Here is a 15866-nt window from a genome sequence, read left to right as displayed (position 1 = left end):
ATGTTCAGACTCTGCTTGCAGATGTAAGAGAATAAATCCGTACTGCCCGGCCCACTTCACTGTTGCTCCAAGCAGTGGAAAATGCAGTTCTGAAATACATCAAAAAGCGTGAAGATTTCTGCCTGAAGCCCATACACACCGCAGCGTACATGTTGGACCCCAAGTATGCTGGCAAGAGCATCCTGTCTGGTGCTGAGATCAATAAGACCTATGGTGTCATCACTACCGTGTCTCGCCACCTTGGCCTGGATGAGGGCAAGATTCTTGGCAGTCTGGCGAAGCACTCCAAGCAAGGACTTTGGGATGGAGATGCAATATGGCAGTCTTGCCAACACATCTCATCAGCCACCTGGTGGAAGGGACTTTGTGGATCTGAGGCTCTTTCCCCTGTTGCCTCCATCATCCTCCAAATCCCACCAACATCAGCCGCCTCAGAGCGTAACCGGTCCTTGTTAGGGAACACACACACCAAAGCACGCAACAACAGACTGACCAATACAAGGGTTGAAAAATCGGTGTCCATCCGGGCAAATATGAGGCTTTTTGAGCCTGACAACGAGCCATCCTCAACAAGGTTGGAAAGTGACAGTGAAGATGAGGCCTCAGAGTCTGATGTTCAAGAGGTGGACATTGAGGAGGTCCAGGAGAGAAGACATGGAAGGCTGAGAGGAAGACAACCAAAGCTTTAGTTTCTAGACTATCATTTTACAGATGTTGAAAACGTTTTTGGGAGATGTGATGGATCGTTGGGGTCATTCAATATTCTCTTTCTATTATTCTTCAGTGAAGTCATCCCATGTGAAGAGTCTATTTATTCTATTGGGAGGATTTAATCTTTTGCAATTATGTGTACTTATGATAAGGTAAAATGTTTATGTTTCTGTCTCCATATGATATGGTAAATATATCCAATGCAAAAAAACATCTACATTTAAATGATATTAATATTAATTTGTATATATTTCCGTTAATTCCCATATATTCCCGTTAATTCCCACGGAAAGTTTCCACCTCTGAATATTCTCCAACCCGTATCATTAGGTATAATGGATATATCCAAAGAAATGGCTATATAGATATGGTAAAACATACAAAAATGCACATCGTTTGCTGTCATTTCAGCTGCTTGACGTGATTGTGTGTTAGCTTTAGTTGGCTAGCTAGCTAGCAAAGGAGAAGTAACGTTAGCCTAGCTATCCCCCATAACTATATTATTGACTTGACAATAAGCTTCGGTCTGACCAACACTGCTCTATCTCTGTCACCTTTCACCTCAGATGGGATGTCTCCTGGTCTGACCAACACCACTCTATCTCTGTCACCTTTCACCTCAGATGGGATGTCTCCTGGTCTGACCAACACTGCTCTATCTCTGTCACCTTTCACCTCAGATGGGATGTCTCCTGGTCTGACCAACACTGCTCTATCTCTGTCACCTTTCACCTCAGATGGGATGTCTCCTGGTCTGACCAACACTGCTCTATCTCTGTCACCTTTCACCTCAGATGGGATGTCTCCTGGTCTGACCAACACTGCTCTAGCTCTGTCACCTTTCACCTCAGATGGGATGTCTCCTGGTCTGACCAACACTGCTCCAGCTCTGTCACCTTTCACCTCAGATGGGATGTCTCCTGGTCTGACAAACACTGCTCTATCTCTGTCACCTTTCACCTCAGATGGGATGTCTCCTGGTCTGACCAACACTGCTCTATCTCTGTCACCTTTCACCTCAGATGGGATGTCTCCTGGTCTGACCAACACTGCTCTATCTCTGTCACCTTTCACCTCAGATGGGATGTCTCCTGGTCTGGCCAACACTGCTCTATCTCTGTCACCTTTCACCTCAGATGGGATGTCTCCTGGTCTGACCAACACTGCTCTATCTCTGTCACCTTTCACCTCAGATGGGATGTCTCCTGGTCTGACCAACACTGGTCTATCTCTGTCACCTTTCACCTCAGATGGGATGTCTCCTGGTCTGACCAACACTGCTCTATCTCTGTCACCTTTCACCTCAGATGGGATGTCTCCTGGTCTGACCAACACTGCTCTATCTCTGTCACCTTTCACCTCAGATGGGATGTCTCCAGGTCTGACCAACACTGCTCTAGCTCTGTCACCTTTCACCTCAGATGGGATGTCTCCTGGTCTGATAAACACTGCTCTAGCTCTGTCACCTTTCACCTCAGATGGGATGTCTCCTGGTCTGATAAACACTGCTCTAGCTCTGTCACCTTTCACCTCAGATGGGATGTCTCCTGGTCTGACCAACACCGCTCTGTCACCTTTCCCCTCAGATGGGATGTCTCCTGGTCTGACCAACACTGCTCTAGCTCTGTCACCTTTCACCTCAGATGGGATGTCTCCTGGTCTGATAAACACTGCTCTAGCTCTGTCACCTTTCACCTCAGATGGGATGTCTCCTGGTCTGACCAACACTGCTCTATCTCTGTCACCTTTCACCTCAGATGGGATGTCTCCTGGTCTGACCAACACTGCTCTAGCTCTGTCACCTTTCACCTCAGATGGGATGTCTCCTGGTCTGATAAACACTGCTCTATCTCTGTCACCTTTCACCTCAGATGGGATGTCTCCTGGTCTGACCAACACTGCTCTAGCTCTGTCACCTTTCACCTCAGATGGGATGTCTCCTGGTCTGATAAACACTGCTCTATCTCTGTCACCTTTCACCTCAGATGGGATGTCTCCTGGTCTGATAAACACTGCTCCAGCTCTGTCACCTTTCACCTCAGATGGGATGTCTCCAGGTCTGACCAACACTGCTCTGGCTCTGCCACCTTTCACCTCAGATGGGATGTCTCCTGGTCTGACCAACACTGCTCCAGCTCTGTCACCTTTCACCTCAGATGGGATGTCTCCTGGTCTGATAAACACTGCTCTATCTCTGTCACCTTTCACCTCAGATGGGATGTCTCCTGGTCTGATAAACACTGCTCTATCTCTGTCACCTTTCACCTCAGATGGGATGTCTCCTGGTCTGACCAACACTGCTCTATCTCTGTCACCTTTCACCTCAGATGGGATGTCTCCTGGTCTGACCAACACCGCTCTGTCACCTTTCACCTCAGATGGGATGTCTCCTGGTCTGATAAACACTGCTCTATCTCTGTCACCTTTCACCTCAGATGGGATGTCTCCTGGTCTGATAAACACTGCTCTATCTCTGTCACCTTTCACCTCCGATGGGATGTCTCCTGGTCTGACCAACACTGCTCTAGCTCTGTCACCTTTCACCTCAGATGGGATGTCTCCTGGTCTGATAAACACTGCTCTATCTCTGTCACCTTTCACCTCCGATGGGATGTCTCCAGGTCTGACCAACACTGCTCTATCTCTGTCACCTTTCACCTCAGATGGGATGTCTCCAGGTCTGACCAACACTGCTCTATCTCTGTCACCTTTCACCTCAGATGGGATGTCTCCTGGTCTGATAAACACTGCTCTATCTCTGTCACCTTTCACCTCAGATGGGATGTCTCCTGGTCTGATAAACACTGCTCTATCTCTGTCACCTTTCACCTCCGATGGGATGTCTCCAGGTCTGACCAACACTGCTCTATCTCTGTCACCTTTCACCTCAGATGGGATGTCTCCAGGTCTGACCAACACTGCTCTGTCACCTTTCACCTCAGATGTGGAAGTGCGACATACAGTAGGCAGATGCTGTGGATTGAGATGCACCCAATGAAAAATAACCAGATATCTCTAGCTGAAAACGTATGGATTTAAAAAATATATATATATTTGATTTCTGTGTGGGTGCAGACATAGACTTTAGGGGGTTGAAATAATGATTTATTGAATTTCTTCATCACTGAACTTCTGCTTGTTAGACCCACTGGGCACATACTGGTTGGATCAAAATTGTTTCAATGTAATTTGACAACATACAATGATGTGAAATCATTTGTGGAAAATACATTGGTTTTGAAAAAAAACTCTAATTTTCATCCAATTCATCTAATTGTAAACACTGAAATAAGGGTAATAACAGGTTGATTCAACCTGGGTAACTACATGTCAATGATTTGTTTAGCATAGCAACGTGGAATGAATAGAATGAACGACTGGGTCAAAACATCCCAAAACTTAAGATTTAACAACCAGCCTGTTTGGTTAGCAACTTCAGAACTAACAACTGGCTTTTGCCTGGACTATATCATCTGGTGGAAAGATTAAATAAAACTAATTTACTCATTACAATAACGTTTTTTAATGAAAACACGCAGTTTATCTTTTTTTTTAATGTTGGCAACCGTTTTATAAAAGCAATAATGCCCTTCGCCTCAGACCTAAGAACAGCCCTTATATAAGGGATAAATGCCGATGTTCTGTACATTACCTTGGAAATAATGGACAATGCAGCGGGACACGGCGGATCCGAGGCCCTTTGAGGAGTTCATTTTTCCAAGTTAATGTACAGAACGGAGGTGTTTAACCTGTTTATGCCACAGTTGCAGAGAAAACAACACTAAATAAAACATTTAACGGTAGAAATATATATATGTATATTTTTTACATGTTCATTTCTATAAGCAAATTCATGCTTTGTCCTCTTTTGGACACTAGTTAGTTGTATATTTATGAACGCAACACTTGTTCATTCTGTATGTTCCGTTGCCAGGGGATATATTCCGTTGCCATGCTCGCTAGCAACGTTCTGATCCCTCGCTTGCTAGCTAGCCAACTAGCTATACGGCTAACACAGTCACTACTTCTGCAGCCAGAATAACAGCAAAGTAGCTGCATTTGCGCTTATTTAAGCTGTGTTATATTGATATTCATGTGTATACACCCATAACAATGAGCCGGAGATGCCTGGTTTTCCCTGGCATAGTTAGAAAAGTTTGCCTTCTCGTCAGGATACTGAACACTTCACTACGAGGAGATCGCATTGCATATCAAAGACTAGGGCTAGAAGCTGGCTAAATAGTTTGTTGCTAGCAAACCTTCCAATATGACAACCTAATTATAAAATCTCAGTTGCTGAAAACAGCTGGTCAAACTAGAAACATGTGGGAGGATTTGACAGCATAGCCCACTTGTGTCATGACTGTAACAGTAGGAACCAGAGAAATTCATCACTCACCACGTTAGGGCACCAGATGCTCCCCCCAAAAAAGATCTCTACAAAAACAGATCAATGCTACGTTTTATCCTCGTCGGACCTGCGTTTACGATGTATCCAAATTCAGTTTGTGTGGTTGTTGGTTTAGCTTTATGTCACTTTGTAATAAATACGGTCTGTATGCATAGGTGCATATTGCATCATGATTCCAACTGTCCACTATCTGGTTGTAATGCCCTTCTAGCATTTCAGAAACGAATATTAAACAATGCTGTGGCATAAAACGATAATCCCCAGGTTATCATGCCTTATTGCTTCAATATAACACAATTCCACTTATCCGCTGTGTCACAGTAACTATGGCAACTGACATGTTGCACCTGTTCTCCACTGTGGTAAACATGCCATTGTGATTATTCACACTTTATAAGCACCTGGCACATTGATAAGACAGCAGTCTCACTGAGTGAAGGTATACTGTTGTAGCGATTGAGGGGGATCCGTCTGAGCAATACTTGAACCAACATCCTTAAAGTGTGCCATAAAGGTCAAGACCTCTTGGTATAGTGTGGACTGCTCTTATGTACATACAGTACCACAGTAAAGGGAGGGAAACTACACCATGTTGTAAATAAATGAACAAGATGGGAACCATTTCATTTTCATTTGTGTGAATATGCCATGTGAATATGCCAAACATGTGTTCTTGATGCCTGTTGTTAAGGCTAGATTTGACATCCAATGGGTTCTTCAAATAACCTACCTGTAAATATTTGGCATATTTCGGGGTAGGTTCCTCAGATACTGGGCATATCTGGGCAGCAGAAACGCATGCCAATCACATAAGTGTTTTTTCAATAAAGCATAAGATGACATGTTAAGTGGAATAAGTGGAATGAATGGCACGATTAGCAGATGGGACTACTGGACCAACTATTCTGACATTTAAAACTATACCCTTGGACAGACTAGAGACTTTTCAGTACAGTACCTTCACTCTCGTAGATATATTTGATGATGTCGTCTGTGTTCAGGCGCTCTTCTTTAGAGTTGATGGCATAGGTGACGGTCTGATATTCGTCCATGAGTTTGAGGTGCACCCCTTCCATAGTGAAGTAACAATTCCTCTCCTCCTTATCGTCATCGTAGATCAGCAACGCGTCTTTCCAGTTGAAGTTACGGAACATCGCCAAGAACGTCTCTGCCATTTTTAGGTAAGACGGAGAGATTCGGGTTAGACGAGAGTATTCTTTCTCTTTGTCTCTAAACCCGCTGGCCAGAGCACCTGCCGATATTACCGGGATGTTCCAGTGAGATGCCATCCTTACAACCGGCGCCGCGGCGTATTCACACACCGGACCGAGCACCAAGTCCGGTTTCTTCTCGCAGGAGCGGTCCACCAGAGCGAAGAGTGCATCATTGCCACAGTCGGAATCCTCATAACGCACGTTGAAATTAAGTCCCGAATACAGACCGCCGCCGATTTTCAACCCCTGCTTTGCATACTCGATGGCCGGTGTCACTCGTGCTATTGAGAACATATACGAGTTATTTTTGGGCAACATCACCAATACTTCGATGTCTTCATTCACGGCTGTACTTGTCCGGCCAGGTAACAACCCCAGCCAAAGGTACAAACACAATGAAATGAAAAATGGCATGATGCAACTTTAAAAGTTATGCTTTGCCTGTAATCAGTAATAATGCAATATTGGAGAGATTCTATCCTCTCTATATAACTCTCTCTCCAAGTTCAACTGCGTCCCCGGAGCCGCGGAGCGCGCAGGTAAATTGCAAATGTGGAATCTTTAAACAAACAAAAAAAAATCTAAATTGAATTGCCTTTTTCTTTGAATTAATGAAATAAAATGTCAAAATGTATTAAGTGTATGATCCGGGAACAGAGAGTCTCCTGCAACCTGCTCAACTGATGGAAGAATCCCCTGAGTTTTCCTAACTAATTCTCCCGTTTCCCTGGTCAATCCTCTTGTTTAAATAAGGTAACTGCCCAGACAGCTACCACACACGCTGGCTGAGGGGAGGAATTTTGAAGAATCTTTTCATTATTATTCCTGCGTCAGCCCTGTATGATACACCTCTTTCTTAAAGCTGCAGGTCCCTCTTTTTCTCTCTTTTTATTTTATTTTACAGAGAAAGTAGAGTTGTGCTGCATTCCACTGTATTGTAGGCACACTTGGATTTACAGACACCGAATGCTGTGGGATGCATTGCCTCATACAAACAATGGTGTGGTCTAAATAGAACAATTAAAATAATTGTATGCAAGGTTTCAAGAGAAGGTTTTCCTTTGCTATTTTCGATACAAACACATGAGTCTAAGCAGTATTTTTTTGTTTTACGCAATACAATCCAATAGACAGTATGGTACAGTATCGTATAGAACGTCTATATCTTGTATTTATAGACTAAATACGTGTAACTTACCTGATCAATTTACCCTGAAGTCAACAAGGTGTGACATCGATGCATACTGCACAGTCATAGGTCTACCGATCATCTAATTAGTGTTCACTTATAGAAACCCCACTTTAACATATCCAGTATCAGATGTGTGCTGAGCGTTTCAAAGCGGAACTACTCAATGAAGGATCAACCTCTTAAGTCTTACATGAGGAGTCCCTGCGTGGGAGAAAGAGTAACCCTGCTATAGACTGACACCTAGTGGTCTACAACCGACATAGGCTATTCTACACTAAAGCTGTACGGTAGACCTTACTTGATCCCCGGGTTGAGATTCATATTGATATGCCTTAGCTGTCCTGACCAATTTGAACCAAAAGCAGTGTCTTTTTCATTAGAATAGAGTGTTGGTACATGTGGAAACGATGGATAGAATCAATAGTAACTCCAGTGTTGTGTCGAATACATATCCAAACAGCCGAGTACTGAACATTGGATGTAGAATTAGCAAAGAGGGAGGAGGGCCTGTTTATATTTATCATCATGCCCCATTAAGACGTCGGCTTGCAAACGAGTCACATAACAAGTTCCCTTTTACGTGAGGGTAACAACCCTCTCATTCACATCACCTTTTAAATGTGCGGCCCTTATGTGCCACTTGGTTTGTGGCTCATTTGACTATATAGAACTCACATTCTCCAGGAATCTCATAATAACGACAGGGGTTTTGAGGTAATGTAATGTTGCTCTAGTCTATACTCCATTTATCCTGATTACACCAATGGGTGCAATTTGGAGTCGCTTATTTAGAGGCAATTGGCAACTAAGAGTCATTCTGCTTAACTAGACAGCTTGTTATTTAATTGTACAGCATCCTGTGCTGTAGCTAGGGGTTGTGTAGCTACTGTAGGTGTAGGTCTCTATGGGGGAGCTGGGACAGTCGCTGAACAACTGACGCCTTTCTTAGGTAACCTTCACAGATACTTGGAGACAGAGGCCACTTCATCCTGCAGACACATTATATTCTACCTGTTTGGTGCCCAATGCAGATCATTTGAGCTGTGTGTGTGTGTGTGTGTGTGTGTGTGTGTGTGTGTGTGTGTGTGTGTGTGTGTGTGTGTGTGTGTGTGTGTGTGTGTGTGTGTGTGTGTGTGTGTGTGTGTGTGTGTGTGTGCGTGTGTGTGCGCGTGCGTGCGTGCGTGCGTGCGTGCGTGCGTGCGTGTGTGTGTTGTATAATTTTCCAGGAAGATGACCGGTACAGGCAGGGCAAGTTGTTGATTGTGTGTTAGTTCACGTAATAAGGGTTCTGGTTTATGACCGCAGCTCTTTTAAATCTATTAAAGGAGTCATATTATCAAGGCCATCTGTCAGCCACGACAGGGTGTGTTTTATATCAACGCCACATACTTGTTTTAATGTCCCTGTGTTTGTTCGTGTGCAAAGAAGACACTTGATCCACAGACAGGAGATGTGTTGTAAGTGAAGCTATACGGTATCCTAGATAACGTCTTTTGGTAACACTTTTACATTAATGTTAATAAAGGGAACCTTATTAATGGGAAGTGTTAACTTTGTCTTTTATAAATTGGATTAAAATCTATGAATGTGGTGCCTTTTTAAAACAGTTGTTTTCTCAGCACGGTAGATTTCCATTCGGGTAATTTAGATAATATCACCTGATGTTTAGGCCTACATGACGCACCCAAACCCCTCAAAAAGACCTCCCTGTACGACAGAAAGACGTAGTTGTTGTTTTACTCAATGTGTTTACTTCCTGTTTTGTCTGTTATTGAAATAGCTTCTGCTGGGGTTGCAGCAGGGAAAGCAAATGGGACATGTAGGTGGACGGTGGTGAGATGTGGTAGTGAACCAACGTGATCTTCCTGAGATTCCTAACTGTCGGATGACAGTGTTAGTACCGAAATGACAATCACACAATGTGACCCTATGAGAACCACCAGACAAAGAGAGCCTGATCCTCACCGACCCTCAACAAATATCAATAAAAAAACACACACTTCCCCAACTTTCAATGAATCAACAATGACGGATACATACAGCACTTGTTGAAGTTCATGATGAATGTTGTGTCAGGGACAGTATGAGTAACACAGCTGACTTCATGATGAATGTTGTATCAGGGACAGTATGAGTAACACAGCTGACTTCATGATGAATGTTGTGTCAGGGACAGTATGAGTAACACAGCTGACTTCATGATGAATGTTGTGTCAGGGACAGTATGAGTAACACAGCTGACTTCATGATGAATGTTGTATCAGGGACAGTGTGAGTAACACAGCTGACTTCATGATGAATGTTGTGTCAGGGACAGTATGAGTAACACAGCTGACTTCATGATGAATGTTGTGTCAGGGACAGTATGAGTAACACAGCTGACTTCATGATGAATGTTGTGTCAGGGACAGTATGAGTAACACAGCTGACTTCATGATGAATGTTGTGTCAGGGACAGTATGAGTAACACAGCTGACTTCATGATGAATGTTGTGTCAGGGACAGTATGAGTAACACAGCTGACTTCATGATGAATGTTGTATCAGGGACAGTATGAGTAACACTGCTGACTTCATGATGAATGTTGTATCAGGGACAGTGTGAGTAACACAGCTGACTTCATGATGAATGTTGTGTCAGGGACAGTATGAGTAACACAGCTGACTTCATGATGAATGTTGTGTCAGGGACAGTATGAGTAACACAGCTGACTTCATGATGAATGTTGTGTCAGGGACAGTATGAGTAACACAGCTGACTTCATGATGAATGTTGTGTCAGGGACAGTATGAGTAACACAGCTGACTTCATGATGAATGTTGTGTCAGGGACAGTATGAGTAACACTGCTGACTTAGAAGGAACCACATTAGAAGGAATGAATGACAGAGTATTAGAGCTGAGTTCATGCGCATGTACACACACACATGTCTACCGTGCCTTATTATGCTGAACATTAGGTGATGGCGCGGATGAATGGCACGGCAATGGGCCTCAGGATCTCATCACGGTATCTCTGTGCATTCAACTTGCCATCAATAAAATGCAATTGTGTTCGTTGTCCGTAGATTATGCCTGTCCATACCATAACCCCACGCAACCATGGGGTACTCTGTTCACAATGTTGACATCAGCAAACCACTCACCCACACGACGCCATACACGTATTTTACAGTTGTGAAGACGGTTGGATTTACTGCCAAATTCTCTAAAATGACGTTGGAGGTGGCTTGTGGTAGAGAAATGAACATTCAAAATCTCTGGAAGCAGCTTTGGTGGACATTCCTGTAGTCAGCATGCCAATTGCACGCTCCCTGAAGACATCTGTGGCATTGTGTTGTGTGACAAAACTGCACATTTTAGAGTGGCCTTTTATTGTCCCCAGCACTAGGTGCACCTGTGTAATGATCATTGTTTAATCAGCTTCTTCATATGCCACACCTGTCAGGTGGATGGATGATCTTGGCAAAGGAGAAATGCTCACTAACAGGGATGTAAACAAATGTGTGCACAACATTTGAGAGAAATAAGCTTTTTGTGCGTATTTAACATTTTGGGAATCTTTTATTTCAGCTCATGAAACATGGGACCAACACTTTACATGTTGCATAAGAACCCATTATTCCATCTTACAGTATCAAACATAGCAAACTACAATCTTTTATCCAACATATTTGTGTTTCGTCCCAGACAATGTCATCAACAAAACTGATTGAATTTTCAATCAACAATTTTTCTCCAGAGTCTGTGCGGCTTGTGGATGGAGCTGGTCTCTGCTCTGGGAGAGTGGAGGTGAAGTCCAATCTGTCCTGGGTCTTAGTGTGTGAAGCTGACTTTAACCGGCAGGATGCAGAGTTAGTCTGTGGGGAGTTTGGCTGTGGGGCACCTGCAGCTCTACAAGGGGGGGGCTCTATGGAGAAGGTGAGGGTCAGACATGGCATAAAGAGTCCCTTCCCGAGTCCCTTCTCCTGGACTGTGACACCTCAGACAGAAGAAATAACACTTGCCAATCTGGTAATGCTGTTGGACTTACCTGCTCAGGTAAGAAACAGTTTGTCTCTCAATCAACATTGTTCCTCACTTGGAGTGAATAATTTAATTGGCAATATGCTGTAGGTTTGTTGTTGTAAGATCACTTCCTCTCTGCCTGAGGATGTGAGGGCTGGTGGAAGGAGTTCTACGACAAGGGACAGTGGAGGACTGTGGGATCTCAGAGGGGAAGGAGAGAGGTTGTAGCTGCATTAGTGAGTAGACAACTGGCTCTGTCTTAATACTAACTAGAATAACATATTTTTTTTCAATTTCTGTCTAAAATGACCAAATCTAACTGCCTGTAGCTCAGGACCTGAAGCAAGGATATGCATATTATTGATACCATTTGAAAGGAAACACTTTGAAGTTTGGGGAAATGTGAAATTAATGTAGGAGAATATAGCACATTAGATCTGGTAAAAGCCAGAGCCAGAGGCAGCAGTGGGGTCAAACTGTAGACCCCAGTTCCTACATTTGAATATAAACATTTATTTTATCAAACAAAATTATGCAACATTTTATCTCTGGGACCCTCTGGATGACAAATCAGAGCATGATTACTGAATGTAAGTACATTATTTACCTTCAGAGGTGAATGTATCAAACCAGTTGCCATGATGAAAGTGTTTTGTTGTTGTGCGCTCTCCTCAAACAATAGCATGGAATTGTTTTTGCTGTAGTAGCTACTGTAAATTGGACACTGCAGTTAGATTAACAATAATTTAAGCTTTCTGCCCATATAAGACATGTCTATGTCCTGGAAAGTTGGCTGTTGTTTACAACGTCATTCTAGTCACATTATCGCATATTGAGCAACAACTGTCCCGGTTTAGGGACACCGATCCCGTAGAGATGAAATGGATTGAAGTTTGCTGTGACGAGTCTGATCCTTCACTTAGGGAGTGTGGAAGAGCAACATCTGTTCACAGTTGTCTGCTCAGGTAATATAAATATATCATTATATTCAATTGATTTCCTTCATTCATATAACTTCCTTATATGCCGATGTTATTGTCATAAGTGTGGGATCCTAATTTGATCACTCTGTTATCGCGGCGAGATGGAGCCTTGTGATTTACATAAATTCACAGAAAACTCACAGTTCTCTTTCTCTCTTGCTCGCTCAAACGCTAAAGCACCAGACAGAATAAATGTAGGTCCCACTACTGCGACATTCAAATGTACAAGAAAGGAAATGCAGCCATGCACATCAACAACCGTCGTTATATATCCAAATGTAGGATCTTAATTTAATCACCCTGTTGCAGGACAACTTTCCTGCAATGTCAGAAATGTTGTGTATTCTAGGTATAAAAAGGCTTTTGAAATTTCAGACTTGATTTTCCCTTATGACAAATGTATCAACCCTTACAAAAATGTCCATTGTCCTTTAATTATAATCCACATAATAATTCACATCTCCTGTTGCTGCAGGAAATCCTGCTGTAGCAAACTGGCTCCAATTAATATTCTACATCTGTAGCCTAATAACACATTGGTCTCCACTAGGAGATATAGAGTTTGGACGCACCTACTCATTCTGTCACGTTCCTGACCTTATTTCCTTTATTTTGTCTTTGTTTAGTATGGTCAGGACGTGAGCTGGGTGGGCATTCTATGTTATGTGTTTCTATGTTGGGTTCTTTTCAATTAGCCTGATATGGTTCTCAATCAGGGGCAGGTGTTTTACGTTTCCTCTGATTGAGACCTATATTAAGGTAGGCTGTTCACACTGTTTTTTTATTATTTTTTAATTTTTTTATTGTTGTTTTTTTATCATATTTTTCTTTATTTAAAAAAAAAAATTTTTTAGGGGTGGATCAGCTTAATATTGCGGAAAGAATGTTGCTTCCAATGTAATTGTCTGCATCATTTCCAATCCCCCATATTTTTTGGGGTAAATATATATATCCATACACGTATGCATACATATACACATATATACATACACATACCTATATAGACATACATACTTTTTAAAAGAGTATACCTTTATTATTATTCCCCGCAAACCCTACCACCGATCCCCCAATTGGAGTAAACTGATAAACATTTCTGTTTTTACCTTCAATTTATACATCTTATACACATTTTACAGACACAGTCTACTTTATAATAGTTCTCTCTTGTTTGTTGTTAGTCCTTCCTCTATTTCTGTTGTCCATCCAGTTTGATTTCCACTTGTAACTGTGCTATTTCACAAAAGCTCCGCACCTATACACATTTCACAGATCCCGTATGCCCTACATTGTTTATCTTGTTATTAGTCCCACCCTTCAGCTCCACTCAACTCTTCCCATCTATCTTCCAACATCATCCATTTCGGATTTTTATTTGCCATATATTTTTCAACTGTGCTGTGATGCTTCACAAAAGATTTGAATCTTCCTATTCTCATAGCTTCCACGGATTGTAAATTAAAAATAAACATTTTTGCAAAAATAATTATTATATTATTGATTGATTGACTATGGCTTTTCAAATCCCCCAGTATTGCTATCTGTAGCGTTAGTTCTACGCAAATGTTGCAATTCTTCAGCCATTCCTGGACCTGTGACCAAAAACGAGCTACATACGGACAATACCAAAATAAATGATCTAATGACTCTGCCTCCTCACAGCAGAATCTGCAGAGCTGGGAAGATTGTATCCCCCATATATATAACATTCTATTAGCTGCAAGAATTTTGTACAGTAATTTAAATTGAAAAATTCGAAGTTTTGAATCCGGCGTTGTTTTGCGTATCAATTCATAAACCATGTGCCATGGAATGGGTACATCGAAAATCTCTTCCCAACTATTTTGCAATTTATATGGCACAGCTGTCAGTTTTTTGGTCCTTAAATTAAATTGGTATATGTTTTTATTTATCACACTTTTCTTTAACCATTTATGTTCTTTAATATAGGGCCGACATACAAGTTCCTTACTTTTTTCCCCTTCTACTTGCCTCTTCCATTTTTGTGGTAATGCTGCAATTAATTGGTTGTAATTTTGGGTAGAGCAGACATTTCCATATGTCTGTGTTAGCTGCATGTGTGACATTACTCCACCAGTCCTATTTATGATATCATTCACAAAAATTATACCTTTTTTAAACATTTCTTCGATAAATACAGTTTTTTTTATCAATTACTATATTTGAATTTAACCACAATATTTGTTGTACTATTTGTTCCGTCCTTTCAGGTGGATTAAACTGAAATTGCAACCAACTTTCTAAGGCTTGTTTAAAAAATTAAGATATTTTGGAGATTATTTCCTTTTCAAACAACCGAAAGTGAGCAGGTGTAATCTGAATAAAGGGAAAAAGGCCCTTCTTGAACATAGGATGAGACATTCGTACCAATCTACTAGAGAACCAGTTTGGATTTAATTAAGTATAACTTTTGTATGACTGATGCCTTTAGTGAGAGGTCTAATGCTTTAATATTTAATAATTTCTGCCCTCCGAATTCATATTCGTTATATAAATAGGCCCTTTTAATTTTATCTGGCTTGCCGTTCCAAATAAAATTGAATATTTTTTGTTCATATAATTTAAAAAGCAGGTCACTAGGTGTAGGCAAAACCATAAGCAAATAGGTAAACTGTGATATGATTAAAGAGTTAATCAGGGTGATTTTCCCACAAATAGACAGGTATTTTCCTTTCCATGGTAGCAAGATCTTATCTATTTTTGCTAACTTTCTATAAAAATTTATTGGAGTGAGATAATTTCTTTCTTTTGGGATTTGTATACCGAGTATGTCCACATCTCCGTCAGACCATTTAATTGGTAAACTACATGGCAATGTAAAATGTGTATTTTTTAGTGATCCAATACGTAATATGGTACATTTATCATAATTTGGTTTTAATCCAGAGAGGATAGCAAATGTATCTAGATCCTCTAAGAGGCCGTGGAGAGACTCTAGTTGTGGTTTTAAAAGAAAACATGAATCATCAGCGTACAATGACACCTTAGTTTTTAGGCCCTGGATTTCTAATCCCTTAATATTAATGTTTGATCTAATTTTAACAGCTAACATTTCGATGGCAATAATAAATAGATATGCCGATAGTGGACAACCTTGTTTTACTCCTCTAGATAGTTTAAAACTTTCTGAGATGTAGCCATTATTTACTATTTTACACCTAGGGTTACTATACATAATTTTAACCCATTTTATAAGAGATTCCCCAAAATTGAAATATTCTAGGCATTTATATATAAACTCCAGTCGTACTTTATCAAAAGCCTTTTCAAAATCAGCTATGAAAACCAGGCCTGGTGTCCCCGATATTTCATAGTGTTCTATTGTTT

At 41.4% G+C, this 15866-nt stretch overlaps 1 protein-coding gene across 1 annotated transcript in view; it reads right to left on the bottom strand.

Moving 5' to 3' along the window:
• The window catches only part of LOC120037895 (atrial natriuretic peptide receptor 3-like), a 78670-nt gene extending 71618 nt beyond the window's left edge, over window positions 1-7052 (bottom strand). Inside the window, exon 1 of the mRNA XM_038983860.1 lies at window positions 6081-7052. Within this exon, the coding sequence (XP_038839788.1) occupies window positions 6081-6750 (670 nt within the window). The 5' untranslated portion in view covers window positions 6751-7052. The remainder of the gene's footprint in view (window positions 1-6080) is intronic.
• Window positions 7053-15866: the final 8814 nt, after the last annotated feature.

Source organism: Salvelinus namaycush, unplaced genomic scaffold (genome assembly GCF_016432855.1).
Source record: "Salvelinus namaycush isolate Seneca unplaced genomic scaffold, SaNama_1.0 Scaffold197, whole genome shotgun sequence".
Classification (NCBI taxonomy): Eukaryota; Metazoa; Chordata; class Actinopteri; order Salmoniformes; family Salmonidae; genus Salvelinus; species Salvelinus namaycush.
The sequence above is the reverse complement of the archived record's forward strand: the minus strand, read 5'-3'. Positions and strand labels throughout refer to the sequence as shown.